Genomic DNA, 13,686 nt, shown 5'->3' with positions numbered 1-13,686 from the left:
ACTAAACTAAAATAAAACCTATATTTCTTATGCCTGTGTGTGGCTGATGGCTGGCGAATTTCAAATGCAAAGGGATTTATTATTATTATTCCTATTATGTAGGTATTATTCTCTGCCTGTGGCCCATGAGTCTGTCTAGTCTCCCATGGGCTGTAATATTGTGGTCTCATTCCAGCTGGTTGGGTTTAGCGGGCAGGTGAGGGGTGGTGTTGGTGGCCTGTGGTAGACAGGTCAGATGCTCTGGTGGTCCCTTCTGGCCTTAAACTATGGCTCTCTGCATCAGTTAAATCCTAGCAGCAGCGCGGCTGTTTAGGTGCAAAGCTGCCCATTCGCCTTCTTTTGGGCATGAGTCAGGCATCAAGCTGTCTAACACATGCAGAAACCAGCTTTGTTGCAAGTGAACACGTGTGTAGCCCCTGACCTGTGTACTCTCCCTAGGTTCCGTTTGAAAGTGAGCGTGACACTGCAGTGGCAAAGAGCAACATACTTCCCCCCCTATGTTGCTGGCAGCAAATATTACTCAAAAATACTTCTGGTCACTACCCCTTAAAATGGAAACAGTGCAGAAGATGCACATGCAGTATTGTACAGCCAGCCACTATGATAGCAATACAGAAACCCCTGCAAAAATAACGGGACCCTTTAATTGAGAATTAAATCACACTGCCACCTAGCGTGTAGAATTGCAACAGGCAATTTTGTTCACTGGTTTTTCCTGGTTCTGCTTAAACCAGTGACTCATAAGCTTTTTCATAGTGACACCCACATCTCAAACCCATGGATGCCTCTTCTCCCACATCACCAGCTGCTCTCTGCAGACCAGTTTGGGAACCACAGATTGAGACCCATAGCCTAGACTAGAAAATGGAGAGAAGTTTTAGGATTAGTTTCTGCTCTTAGATAGACACTGAAACCAATGGGAGTTTGTATGTGTGTTTGAGAGTGGGATTTGATTTTTATGACATCATCTTGCCCATAGATTAGCAGCCTAACCTTCTGGGGAGCTGTAGCAACCTGTATGGAACTCTGAGGGAGGAGCACAAGTTGCAGGAGAAGTTTGGAGGAGGGACCAGGAAGCTAGTCTGTGTGCACAAGGCTGGAATGCTGGCTGCAGCACCTCTGTCAGCAGTTTTAATTTTACAAGCATGGAGTCCACATGTTGCTACCCAGCATGTGGTACAGGAAACAATAACTAGGAGACCTGGGAAGAAATTCAGAAAATACACACTCAGGCTGAAGATAAGGACAGTTGTCCTGCCAGTGGATCTTAGATCATGTAACAGCTTCAAGGTAAGTAATGGAAACTTCATTACTGGGGCCACTTAAAAATGGACTGGACAAAGCCAGGGATCCCCTAGTGCTCCCTAAAAGGGATTGGGGTCCTGGTGCAGGAAAGGCCGAGATGCACTGAGCTAGAGAACAAGGTAGGTGACTACCCTGTGCAGCCCCCTAGGTGATGGACTCGCTGATATAGTAGAACATTTCCCTCTCACTTGTCTGCGTCTGTGCTTGACCTTAGAAATTGACCCAGTGGAATTCTTGCCAAAGAAGAGCTTTTTCACTGGATCATTTTAGATTCTGGATCTGGGTTCCTAAGTAAATGGATTCCTAAAACTTCTTCCCTAATCCTCCTGCTCGTGACTCATTGATGCAGCATGGAGGCTGTTGCCCTGGGGAGCCCCAGATGAAATTTTCATGAGCCCAAACCCTACTTTCATACCAGCAGCCCCCTGATAAGCAAAATCTCCATGTGGGCTGTGGATTTGTCCTGGATAGTTAAATCACAGCATCTATATTTATTCTCCTGCTCACGACCCTGGGGAATGGGAAGGCGGGAATGGGGCAAATGTCCGTGTTAAGAAATGTTTTCTAAAACGTAATGAAATGAGCAAATTGCCCACAAGAATCCCCCGCGGCTGCCAAGCCAAACCTCCCCGTTTGCTCTTGCGGATAAGATTTTCAGAGAGGCCTAATGGAAATTAGTCACTCGGCACCAGCGGAAAATCAATGTGGGTTGGGCACCTGCCTCCCTTAGAAAAAGAGATGGAGAAGAAAGATGGGCTAAAGCAGAAGGGGAAACACAAACAACACAGGGAAACAGAAGGGTGCGAGGGAGACTCGGGAGAGAGGTTGAGCCAGCATAGGAACCGTGGGGAAAAGGGAGTTGGGAGGCCACAGCAGTGGGAAACTAGATCCAAGGAGAGGCAGGAGCAGGTGGAGATATGAAGTGCTCTGCAGGGTGGATCCAAGATGGGACAATTCAGTAGAGAGCAATAGGAGGTGATGCTGGCTATGACCATGCTAGGTTTACTAGTGCTGGTGACAGTTAGTTTTAATACCCAGTCCTCCCATTTTCTCCCCACCCTCCACACCCTGATACAGTGCAGCCCAGGCTGGTGCAATCTGTAGGATACCCAGTACCGGGTTTACAATGATGCCAGTAGAGGCCCTGGTGCCCAGACTATGGCCACTCCACCTGCGATCCGCCCTGAGGCCACTCCCCCACTTGGCCTCTCCTGCCCCGGACGACCCGCCTCTGGCTCGTTCCTCTCCGCCCCCACCTGCTGCTTGCTCCTTTCTGCCCCCTACCCCTGTGTGAGTGGTGGGCCGGGCCTCTGGAGGAAGAGGCCAAGTGGGGGCAGGGCCTCGGGGTGAAGTGGGGGAGCCATGGCCACAGTCCAGGCTCCAGGGCCCAGAAAAGGTTAATCCAGCCCTGATGATACCATGAAGTTTTAGAAGCAGCCAGCAAGCCCCATATTAAGCAGCTCATCTAAGCCAGCAGGGGTGAGGGATGATCTGTACCAGCCTCCCACCCTGGCTCCAGTGCCAGATGTCCATGGCTAGAGGTCTCTCCAGGCTGCTTTTGAAAGCCAAGGGTGTTCAGTGGGGCTGCAGGTTTTGCAGCCACAAAACTGACAATAGTGTATAGAGGGGAGGAGAGCACACAGGCAGGCTGCAAAGACATCCTCCCCCCGTGCCACCCCGTTGCTCAGGTTCTGATTATAAGTCGCTATGCAAAAGCTGTAAGAACTAAATTAATAGATTTTTAAGGTCCCACGGGACCATTATGCTCACCTAACACAGGCTGACCTGCAGCTATAGCTTCTGTTGGCGTTCGGGCACAGCCACCCGGTAAGGGGTGCCAAAACCATTTCACACCCGGCATCAACTGTTGCGTTGGCATCTACAAAGCGTGCCGGGGACAGTTTGCATGGGACTCTATCGGGAACTCTACAGGAAAGGAAGCGCCATTGCGTTTTAATGCGTCAGTCAGTCCGCGGGCTGCAAGGCGCTCTCGGGTTTGTGTCCTCCCAGGGTGTGAGAACACAGCACTTTGCCTCGCACCCTGCTGGAGGCCCATGGTTCTATGTCTGACTAGGAGGTTTGGCAGTAAAATTCACTGCATCTAGGGCACCCAAGCTGACGCTTTGCCACCAGCGAGGGCTCTGGGGGGAGCTGAGCAGCTGGTTACACAGGTTTCATGACAGCTGAAAAATGGGTCCTTGAGTATTTGCCTATTTGTCTTTCTGTGAAACACCTGTTAGCACCTCGCTCTTAGGGGTCTTCCCGCCAGAAGCAAAGGCCACTTTGTGGGAGCTTGGCTGAATTCACGCCAACGTGTAAAAGAACTGGAGCCTCTCACAGCTGAGCTCTCTGCAAGGGTCAGCCAGTCCCTTTGCAGTGTCTTCCTAGATCTTCTAATCTGACCTGAACATCACAGGTTCCACCCAGCACCCACCCACTGAACCCAACAACCAGAATAAGACCAAATTACACAGCCTTCAAGAGACTAACCTACTGTGTGCGGCAGGCAGAGAACAGGGAGGCCTGAGGTGCACCAATGCCTCAGGGCCCCACAATGGCGTGAGATCTACCCAGCTGATATGTCCTAATTTCTTCCAGCGCCTCCTCTTCTGATGGCTCCACATCTTTCACCGTTTCACCTTTATTACTTGAGAAGGTGGGTCTAGGCTCACTATCTCCTCAACATCCTCTGTGATGAACATCAAAGAAAACATTTGTCTCTGTAGTTGCACTCCCAGTTCTTTAGTATTCCAGCAAATCCACCGATTCTCTCACAGTCTTCTTGTTTCTGATCTACAGTCTCTGACATACTAGTGTTATCTCCATTGGGGGGAAAGCCCGGAACAGCAAAGCGCCTCGTGTGAACACTCTTATTGCCAGGTGAGTGCCTTTGTGTGGGTTAGGTCAATCCACTGCGGAGTAAGTGTCCACACAGGGAGTTAGTGCAGAACAGCTATTGCACTTTGAATTCCCACCCTGGCTATTCTTCACTCACGGCCCTGTCAATTCCCCAATTCCCTGTGAATTAGACAAGCCCTTACGTTACCTCTTGTGATTTGTTTCTGCCTTTGGCTATTTGCTCCTCAAATTCCCTCTCGATAGGCCCAGTGTCCATCTCACAGAGTCTGGGCTCTCCATTCCCATGGTTGACACACTGACCCTTCTAAAGCTTGGCTTCCTTTTTCATATAGGGCTACCCCTGCCTTCTGCAACTCCGTTCCGGTTGCCCAGACTCCAGGCTGAGTCTAAGGGCCGGATGCTCAAGGAGGAACGTAAGTGCTGCAAGGCGGAGTGGGGCAGCACCCATCTTTTAGGTGCTGGGCTGCCCAGGGGAATTCACAGCTCCGCGTTAGGTGTCCAAGCTCCCCACACACACAATGTGTGGGGCACGTTAGGCACCGAGTCACAAAAGCCAGCAAGCTCAGCGGTGAGCTGCCTAAACTAGCCACTAGCCCGGGGTGGGCAAACTTTTTGGCCCGAGGGCCACATCTGGGAGGGGAAATGGTATGCAGGGCCGGGGCAGGGAGTTGGGGTGCAGGAAGGAGTACAGGGTGTAGGAGGGGGTGTGGTGTACAGGAAGGGGCTCAGGGCAAGGGATTGGGGCAGAGGAGAGGTGCGGGGTGTATGAGGGGGCTCAGGGAAGTGGGTTGGGGTGCAGAGTGCAGGAGGGGGCTCAGGGCAGGGGTGCGGACTGTGGGAGGGGGCTCAGGGCAAGGGGTTGGGGTGCAGGAGGGGTGTGGGGTGTGACGGGGCTCAGGGTAAGGGGTTGGGATGCAGGAGGTGTGTGGCAAGGGGTTGGGATGCATGGGAGGGCAGGGGGCTTAGGGCAGGGAGTTGGGAGGAGGGGTTCGGGCTCCGGGGTGGCAGCGGCATGCACTGGGGCCAGGGGAGGGTCCCTGCCTGCCTGCCCTGGCCCCGCGCCGCTCTGGGAAGTGGCAGGAACCACGTCCCGGCGTGGTCCCTGGGGGTAGGGGGGGCACAGGACTCCGCACGCTGCCCTTGCCAAGCCTCCAGGTAACTCCCCCAAAGCTCCCATTGGCCGCGGTTCTCCATTCCCGACCAATGGGAGCTGTGGGGGGGCCCCCGGGACGTGGTGCCAGCCGCTTCTGAGAGCAGTGGGGGCAATCCTGCGGGCTGGATCCAAAGCCCTGAGGGGCTGGATCCGGCCCACGGGTCGTAGGTTGCTCACCCCTGCACTAGCCAGTCAGGGGCTTTAGGGACTGTCACAGTGGAACTTAGGTGCCTAGATCCAAATCTAGTTTGGCACCTAACTCCCATTGAAACCATCTAAATATCTTTGAGGCTCCTACAGGTCAGGCAGCAGCTGGACGGGGATTTCGTGAATGCCAGCAGCACCTAAAATGCTTTCTGCAGAAGCCGGAACATCAGCTTTACTTTTGGAAGTAACCAGATGGTTTTTCCTTAATCCTGTTACCAAAAACAATTGTCCCACAGATTCACTTGCGCGAGCCGTTCTCAGAACACGCCTTGAAAATATGGAAGTGCTTAAATGTTACAGAAGCCCTTCAGAGGCCTAGGAACCCTGCTCTTGTAACTAGTAAGAGAATATCCTCGCTAATCTGTCGCAAGGCGAGGCAAAATGATACAGCTTCTCTAGCGATAGGCCAGGTTCTGCCTCCCTTATTAGCATTGTCTGCAATCTTACTCCACCATCGTCCCATTGAAGTCAGGGGGCTTCTTGTCCGGAAAATTGCTACAGCGTGCGAGTGCTCGGCTGGACTGAAGCTATTGCTAAGGTTATCTGTGGAATGTTTAAGTAGTGAGGCTCAGATCCTCAAAAGGCTTGAGGCACCAAATTCCCATGAGCATTAGGTACCTAAATACCTTGGCAGATACCGGCTTGACCCCTTTTCGGTGTCAAAACTAGGTGCTGGAGATGCATACGCATCTTACAGTGGCCCCACTGTTATACAGTAGCAATGGGTGGCCCAGTAACCCAGACCAAGCCAAGCCTCCCACTTGAGAAGAAAAAGTTTCCGAAATGAGAAAATACTTGACTATAACACCGGTACTTTGCCTGTGCTATAGCCTCGTCCATGTGAGGCCTTCAGGGAGCATTAATTAAGATGGAAAAACTGATGCACAGAGAAGATCAGGTAAGCGAGTCAAAAACGACTGCCCATTAGCAGATTAAACACGGTACAAACCCAGTGTATGGAGGCCGGAGAGCAAAGTTTTGCCTTTTCTTTACTGACCCCAGGATCTCTGTGTAGAATGAAAGCATTACCTGGTTCGTGGTGCCTGATATCCTGGGTATGCCTAAAAGCAACTGTGGCTTGCCCGGCATGACACGGTGAGTGAGCCTTTGCTACGTGCATCCAATGAAGCGAGCTGTCACTCACGAAAGCTTATGCTCAAATAAATTTGTTAGTCTCTAAGGTGCCACAAGTCCTCCTTTTCTTTCTACAGAGAGAGAAATCCTGCTAGGTCGCACATTTTAAAGGTAAGACATTGCCTTTTCTTCCAAACTGCCCAGTGCATCATGTCTGCTGAACGATAACTTCCCAAGGTTAGGAACAAATATTTATCTCACCGCGTATTGGTTCTATGCTGCAGCTAATCTCCATTCTTGGCTTCAGGTCAAACTGGTCTTACCCTTTAAGTAGTCAGCAGTCCCCTTCGCTGAACCTAGACAGTCACCATGTTCGGGTTTGTGTTCCTCGCTTTGCTCCTGGACTATGGTAAGTTTTTTATATGTCTGGCAACTCCAGTCTCCTTGGATGGGAAGGGAGAGGGGAGGCCCGAAATGGGAATTTCCTTGGTGCAATTTACTGTCAGTGCCCATAGCATATTGAATGCAGGTTTACCATACACAGGGCTTCTCCTCTTCCCTCCTAAGTTTCCTTGGTATGTTGCGCCTCATCCTTTAGTGAGCATCTCTTCTGCAGATGCCCAGCTCAGCTTGATGACAAACTTGCATTCAATCCAATCGCATGGGCGGACAGGGGGCAGGGGAGTTCAGGTGGAAATAAAGCTCACAAGCACATTCCCCATCCCCAAATGAACTTGGGACTCCTTGAGCTGGTTAGCAGACAGGAGCATAGGGTCAGGCCATTAGTATGAGGTTGTGGTAATTTGTAAATGCTCATCTCTCTTCTCTGTTGCATTTCCCAGCCTACAGCTGTGGCGTCCCTGCCTACCCACCTTTTGTCGCCCGTGTGGTCGGAGGTGAAGATGCCAATCCCCACAGCTGGCCCTGGCAGGTAAAGAAGCAGCGTTATTATTGCCCAAGATTGGGCTTTATTTTTTTAACCACTGGGTGAAATCCAGGCTAACGTCCTCATGCTTTCGGTGAATTCCAGATTTCCCTCCAGTACGACAAAAGTGGCGTCTGGGCTCACACATGTGGCGGGACCCTTATTGCTACCAACTGGGTCCTCACTGCGGCCCACTGCATCAGGTAAACCAGTGGCTTTCAAGCTTTCCAGACGACTGTACCCCTTGCAGGAGTCTGATTGGTCTTGTGTACCCCAAGATTCACCTCACTTAAAAACAACCTGCTTTCAAAATCAGACACGAAAACACAAAAGTGTTACAGCACATGATTACTGAAAAATTTCTTACTGTCTCATTTTCACCATAGAATTATAAAAATAAATCACTTGGAATATAAATATTGTACTCACAGTTAAGTGTATAGTATACAGAGCCGTATAAACCAGTCATTGTACGAAATTTTACTTTGTACTGACTTTGCTGGTGCTTTTTATGTAGCCTGTTGCAAAACTAGGCAAATAGCTAGATGAGTTGCTGTACCCTCTGGAAGACCTCTGCGTACCCCCCAGGGATATATGTACCATGGCTGAGAACCACTGAGATAAACAAATAGCCATGGTGGGTGAACGAGGGCAGATAAGCCATGCGCACAAACTAGGAGCGGAAGTTTTTTGCCAAGGGAACAGGCCCAAAGCCCTTGTCCAGGAAGTCCAAGTGTTTAGTGCAGAAACGCAGCTGAGGAGGGGACCAAGAGTGAGAATACGCAACTCATGCTAGGGGTGCGTGGGTCTTTGCCTTCACCTGCTGCCTGATCCACAATGAGGCTAATAGCTGTCCGCTAACAGAGTTACTTCCTTAGCTTTCATTGATGGCCTCGTCACAGCTAGGAAACTAATGCAAGGCCTAAGCAGATAAGCTGTGAATTTGGAGACGTAAGTTTAACAGTGTTTTCTCCTGCCGTTTGTTCCTATAGCAACAGCAGAACATACCGAGTTCTACTGGGGAAACAAAACCTGGAGGTCGAGGAACCTGGCTCTGTGGCCGCTGCTGTGGAGAAGATCATTGTCCATGAGAAATGGAACTCCTTCCTGACCATGTAAATCCTCTAAGGCCCCTGGGTGCTGGCGGTGGGGGCTCTGCAGTTTCTCTTTCAGCATTTGTGCTGTGAAAGCTGAGCTCAAATCAGCCAGTTCTGGCTCTATTTCACTGATTGCCCCCTAAGCCACTTTGATTAAAACATGCCTCTGACAGCTGCAATAAGGAAAGTTGCTATTCAGGCAGGCCACTCTTGTGTAAAGAGAATTATTGGGGCATGTCACCAACCCTCATTCTCCCACCACCGCCCCAAACTCACTGCCAGCCTTCCCTGCTTTGATCTGGAGTCACGTGACGTGTTTCCTTTGGGAAGCTAAGGAGTGGGCAGGGGAGATTTTTGGTTCTGTTTGCTTTCTGACTGGCTGCCGTGTGGGATGTGCTTTGGTGAGGTGGTTCTAGTGAAGGGTTGCTTTTGAAATGGAATGTCACGGTTCAGATTAAATCAATTCAATCAAATTAAGAAGACAGGCCGGGGTAAGGCACAAACACCTCAGCAGTTGTTTTATGGCTACATTGGCTGTCCATGTTTTTTTTTTTTTGACTGGCTCAGATATTAGACTTCGTTTATTCTCATAACTCAAGTTTAAAGTGTTTGCAAACTAAGGCATGTATTTAATGTGTGCGAAAAAGTGGTTGGTAAAATTCTCAAAAAGGCCCAAGTGACTTAGGCACCTAGGTCTCACTGAAAGTCAAAGGGACACAGGTTTTAAGTACCCAGGTCATTTTTGAAAATGGGACTTAAGCCGTTTTGACACTTTTGCTCTTTATCCAGTATATTAATATTGCATCTTTATTTACGGTGGGATTCTTTTTTAACACCATGTTTTGAAATTTGGATCCTACTCTAATACTGCTTAAAGATACCAACCCTGCAGCTTCCTTCCCACAGGCAAAACTCCCACTGAAATCTGGCCCTGCATAGAGCTACTGAACTGGACTTGTGTCCTCTCTGCTTGAGAGAGTTGCTGTTTGCTCTGTGGGTCTGTCTTCCACACCAAGTCAGGACTGAGCATAGACATTGACATAGACATCCGGCAGTTAGAAATGAGCGAACGAGGGAAAGGAAGGTTGTTAGTGAGCCCACTCACTCTTGAGTGTGGAAAGAACAAGAACTTGAACATCTTACTCAGCTAGAAAAGAAAAGGTGGGTAAGAGGGTCTCAAAGGGTCTCTCAGTCCTCAGGAGTCCAGTGTTTCCCAGCTGAGTTTAAACTTCCCCTCCCGATCTGATTTGGGTTTCAGCAACGATATTGCCCTGATCAAGCTAGCGGAGCCCGTACAACTGAGCAAGACGATCCAGCCAGCCTGCCTGCCTGCAAACGGTGCAATCCTGACACAAGACTTCCCCTGCTACATCACCGGATGGGGACGCCTTTGGAGTGAGTAGAGCACCTTCTCCTACAGCCGTGGTGTCCCGCTTCTAGGACGTGGCCCAGTACCGATAGACTCCAGTCGTTGCTGAGTATTACTCCAGGCTACCTGTTTTAACAATGAGCCTCCTTTGCAAGCTTCCCATGTCACTGGCCCCGCTCTGACATGCCATGGCCCTCTCACAAAGCTAAGATCTGGAACAGCCCATGCACTGTGAAAGGCTAGAGTGAGCATGGGCTGGTTCAGTGGAGGCCAAAGCATGGGGAACTGGTGCAGGTGGCCAAAAAGATTGGAAACTATTATGCTGGAGGAAATAGGACACAGTGCCTTCAGGCTGACTGAGCTCCTGAACCAGAAACCAAAGGATGTCTGAGCTTGGATTTCCCTTGGAGCCAGATCAGATCTCAGACTCCCAAAAGAGCTAATAAATCATAGAGGTTAGAGGTGGAAGAGAGTTAGGAGAGTTACTAGTTTACCTGCTTGACAATGCAGCATTGATTCCTACTCTTTGTTCTAGTCCTTTTCCCAGTCTAGTCTTCTCTGATTAACATCTTAAATTTACCTTTACTCAGTTTCTTCCCATAATGCTTTTACGCACCCTCAGTGATTCTTCTCCTTCCTTTGCTGTTTGCACCCTTCATATACTGGTATCTTGAGTGATCACCAATAGCCAGTCAATCTGATGTTTCCATTTTCTGAATAACCTCCCTTGTGAGGAAGACAGCTCCTGACTTGGCTTCTCACCTGTGTAAAACGCTCCTGATGGTTCTTTTTCTTTTTTTGTGACCCACTCTATTTACCAGCCAATGGCCCCATCTCTGATGATCTCCAGCAGGCATTGCTGCCTGTGGTGGACCATGCCACTTGCAGTCAGTGGGACTGGTGGGGCTTCATGGTCAGGAAAACCATGGTCTGTGCCGGAGGAGATGGAGTCGTTTCTGGATGCCAAGTAAGTCTTCCCAGCACGGTAGTGCTGCATCCTTTCTCATCACCTCTCAAGAAAGGTGAGCAAATCCTGTTGGCAGGAACTGGGGCATGTGCTGATGGGTTCACAGCAGCATCTCAGTGGCTCCTAGGGACTCCCTAGCTATGAAAATTCAACCAAGAAAGTCCTCTGGATAATGACATCAAAGTGAGACTAGGCACCTCTGATATTTGCTAACAAGCTGAGTGAGTTTTGTGGCACAGCTGAGCAGTCCATGTATCAAGTTTGGAATATAGGACTCCCTGGAGTTACAGGTTCAAACCTAAGCAGGGATCAAGTTACCTCTCAAGCCATGTTATTTACTTCTTTTGGGGGGGGGTAAGGGGAGGATTGAACTCAATCTTGCAACCCAATGTCCTTTTTGATCCGTGCAAATTAATTAAAGATCCCACAGTGCTTTTCATAAGATCCCAGTGTCTCTTCTAACTGCTGAGCAGAAAGAGTTAATCTGGCTATTCGCCACACCAGAGTGGCTGCATTTCACTGGTGATTGATGTATGCCTTTGACAACGCAGAACACAAATGTAAAAGATTCATCCACTTCATAGCTGAGCACAAGGCCCATCCTCTGAACTGAAGCAGCTGTTGCAGGTTAGAGTGAAGTGCCTGGGTGGAGAAGAAGTCTGAAGGTGCTCGCCTCACCCATATCTGAACACGAGCCTCTTATTTCCATGCAGACACCAATTCACCCACTTCTGATAGAACAGTGGAATTCAGCTTGGCCACACACCCAATAGAACAAGTTACTCGAATGCATGAGCGAAGATACGCAAGGCTGCCTTGAAAAAGTCAAAGCTACCGGTTATTTCTTACTCCGAGTATAGAGAAAAATGGTAGTGTCCTATGTACAACACCGGGTCACATATGGACTTTCTGAACAGTGACCACAGTACAGAATGAAGGCATTATCCCCAAGAGTTTGAAGAAGTCCAGGACACTAGACACCAAAAAAAAAAAAGGCAGAAATTCTCTCTGTATCCTCCCAAAGTCTTAATACTAAGAAAATCAGCCAAGCCTTATCGCTGAGCCAGAAGGACTGTTACTATAATAAAAGTTTCCCTCTTTTGTGTTGTGTCAGGGAGATTCTGGGGGCCCACTGAACTGTCATGGCGCTAATGCTTGGGAAGTACATGGCATTGTGAGCTTTGGATCTGGGCTGGGCTGCAACACTTATAAGAAGCCAACTGTCTTCACCCGGGTGTCTGCCTACATTGACTGGATAAATGAGGTAGGTATCGGCCCATTAAAGCAAAGCTCCAAGTGCTTAACTAGATTTCTGCACACTTACGTGAAATGATTATCTAGTTGCTTTTATTTAAGTACCTAAAAGAAAACCGGTTGACCCATCCCAGAACTACTATCTCTGTTTCCTTTTCAGTCAGCTCTCAATGACTAAATCAAATGTATAGGCCTGCACCAAAGCCCTCAAACTCTGGGGAAGTTTGGAGCAGGATCACAACTGAACAGCCTTGGCCCATCTTTGGTGCCATCTCTACACAGCAAATGGTTTTGCTGCTGTCCTACAAAAATGAGGCATTCTTGTGTCCAGTGTCAAAAATGGAGGCCTAAAGTTAGGCTCCTAAGTCATTACTTAGGTGTTGAAGTAAATAGCCTGAGCACCAAGGAGCTTCCATTGACTTCAGTGGGATTTCAGTGAGAGCTACTAGGTAAGGGGCAACTTTGAAAGTCCAGCCATTTATTTCATCCCTAGCTTTGAGCCTCCTGGCCTAGAAATAGTCTACAATGCTGGAAATGCCAATAGGAGAGGAGGCAACCCAGAGAGACTTGACTCAGCTGCACCATGCAGAAGGATTGTGGGCTTGCCTCAGATGCCCACGTTACTTTAGAGGAGAGTGGTCAGCTGTTCGGACACTTTTTGAAATTTATAAAGAAATCTCCCAGTTTTATGACCAGCTTGTTGCACGTGTATAAATCTAATTGGATACCCAGGACTTCGGGCCCATCTGTTTTAGCTTGCCACAGTATAGGTTACACTTCTCCAGTAGGAGAGAGCCATTGATGCTTCAGACAGAATGGACTTGTAAATAAGAACTTGCTTTACCGGGAGCCATTTAGTCTGGTTTAGTGTGAAACTGTAACTTATTTTTTAAAAATGACTAACACTGCTTCTTTTCTTTCCCCTGTCACCAGAAAATAAATCTCAACTGAAGAGTCCAGCTCATTTCATTGATTGTAAATCCCAGGAAACCCTAATAAATTGTCTCATCACAACTTTCCTTGGTCCAGAGGCTGCTTGAAATGTGTCTGACACATGGGTACTTATTTACAGGAAATACACACAGTGCCAGTGACTTCAGTTAAGTTACACTGATTGACACCAGCTGAGGATCTGGCCCAGCTTTTTGCCTTTTCCCAGGGACACTTATACAGGGGAGAAAATACCTGAGACTAAACTGTGGAATCATGTGTGACTATCAATAGACAAGAGTTGAAAGCAGATGGTTGTCCTTACTACTGCTGTTACCACAGCACAACCTAGAGTTCCCAGTGCTATTCCACCAGGCGCTGTCCAAACACAACAGAGATATGGTCTGTACCTCAAACAGCCAATTCCTCAAGGATTGGCGAGCCCAGGCTGGGCTAAAAACAAGGGGTATCAGCTCAGCAGTGAAATGATCAAAGCTATTCTGGCATCTGTACATAACGCTGAAGTGAAAGCTGCCTTGCTTTGAT

The 13,686-nt window shown here is 48.9% G+C and overlaps 1 protein-coding gene across 2 annotated transcripts; it reads left to right on the top strand.

Annotated features, from left to right (window-relative positions):
- The first annotated feature begins 1,122 nt into the window (after window positions 1-1,122).
- On the top strand, window positions 1,123-13,221 carry LOC311533013 (chymotrypsin-C-like). 2 transcript variants are annotated; one of them, XM_084652044.1, is made up of 12 exons: window positions 1,123-1,290; window positions 4,105-4,185; window positions 4,497-4,577; window positions 6,736-6,769; window positions 6,906-7,007; window positions 7,441-7,529; window positions 7,629-7,726; window positions 8,516-8,638; window positions 9,879-10,015; window positions 10,811-10,956; window positions 12,071-12,220; window positions 13,144-13,221. In XM_084652044.1, the coding sequence occupies exons 5-12, from the start codon at window positions 6,968-6,970 to the stop codon at window positions 13,159-13,161; spliced, it is 801 nt and encodes a 266-aa protein (XP_084508170.1). In that variant the 5' UTR covers window positions 1,123-1,290; window positions 4,105-4,185; window positions 4,497-4,577; window positions 6,736-6,769; window positions 6,906-6,967; the 3' UTR covers window positions 13,162-13,221. The 2 variants fall into 2 exon arrangements, with proteins under 2 accessions (XP_084508170.1, XP_084508169.1); XM_084652043.1 differs by lacking the exons at window positions 1,123-1,290; window positions 4,105-4,185; window positions 4,497-4,577; window positions 6,736-6,769; window positions 13,144-13,221 and adding an exon at window positions 5,319-5,863 and having other exon boundaries at window positions 12,071-13,103.
- The last annotated feature ends 465 nt before the right edge of the window (window positions 13,222-13,686 follow it).

The sequence above is a fragment of the Lepidochelys olivacea genome (genome assembly GCF_965140295.1).
Source record: "Lepidochelys olivacea isolate rLepOli2 genome assembly, chromosome: 18".
In the NCBI taxonomy this organism is placed as follows: Eukaryota; Metazoa; Chordata; order Testudines; family Cheloniidae; genus Lepidochelys; species Lepidochelys olivacea.
This window is presented reverse-complemented; position numbering and strand designations above follow the sequence as displayed.

Coding starts and splice junctions, on each gene's coding strand:
- LOC311533013 (XM_084652043.1), top strand. CDS start 6,968: ATGTTCGGGTTTGTGTTCCTCGCTTTGCTCCTGGACTATG. Junction 7,530..7,628: donor CCCACAGCTGGCCCTGGCAG/GTAAAGAAGCAG, acceptor GGTGAATTCCAG/ATTTCCCTCCAGTACGACAA. Junction 10,957..12,070: donor GAGTCGTTTCTGGATGCCAA/GTAAGTCTTCCC, acceptor GTGTTGTGTCAG/GGAGATTCTGGGGGCCCACT.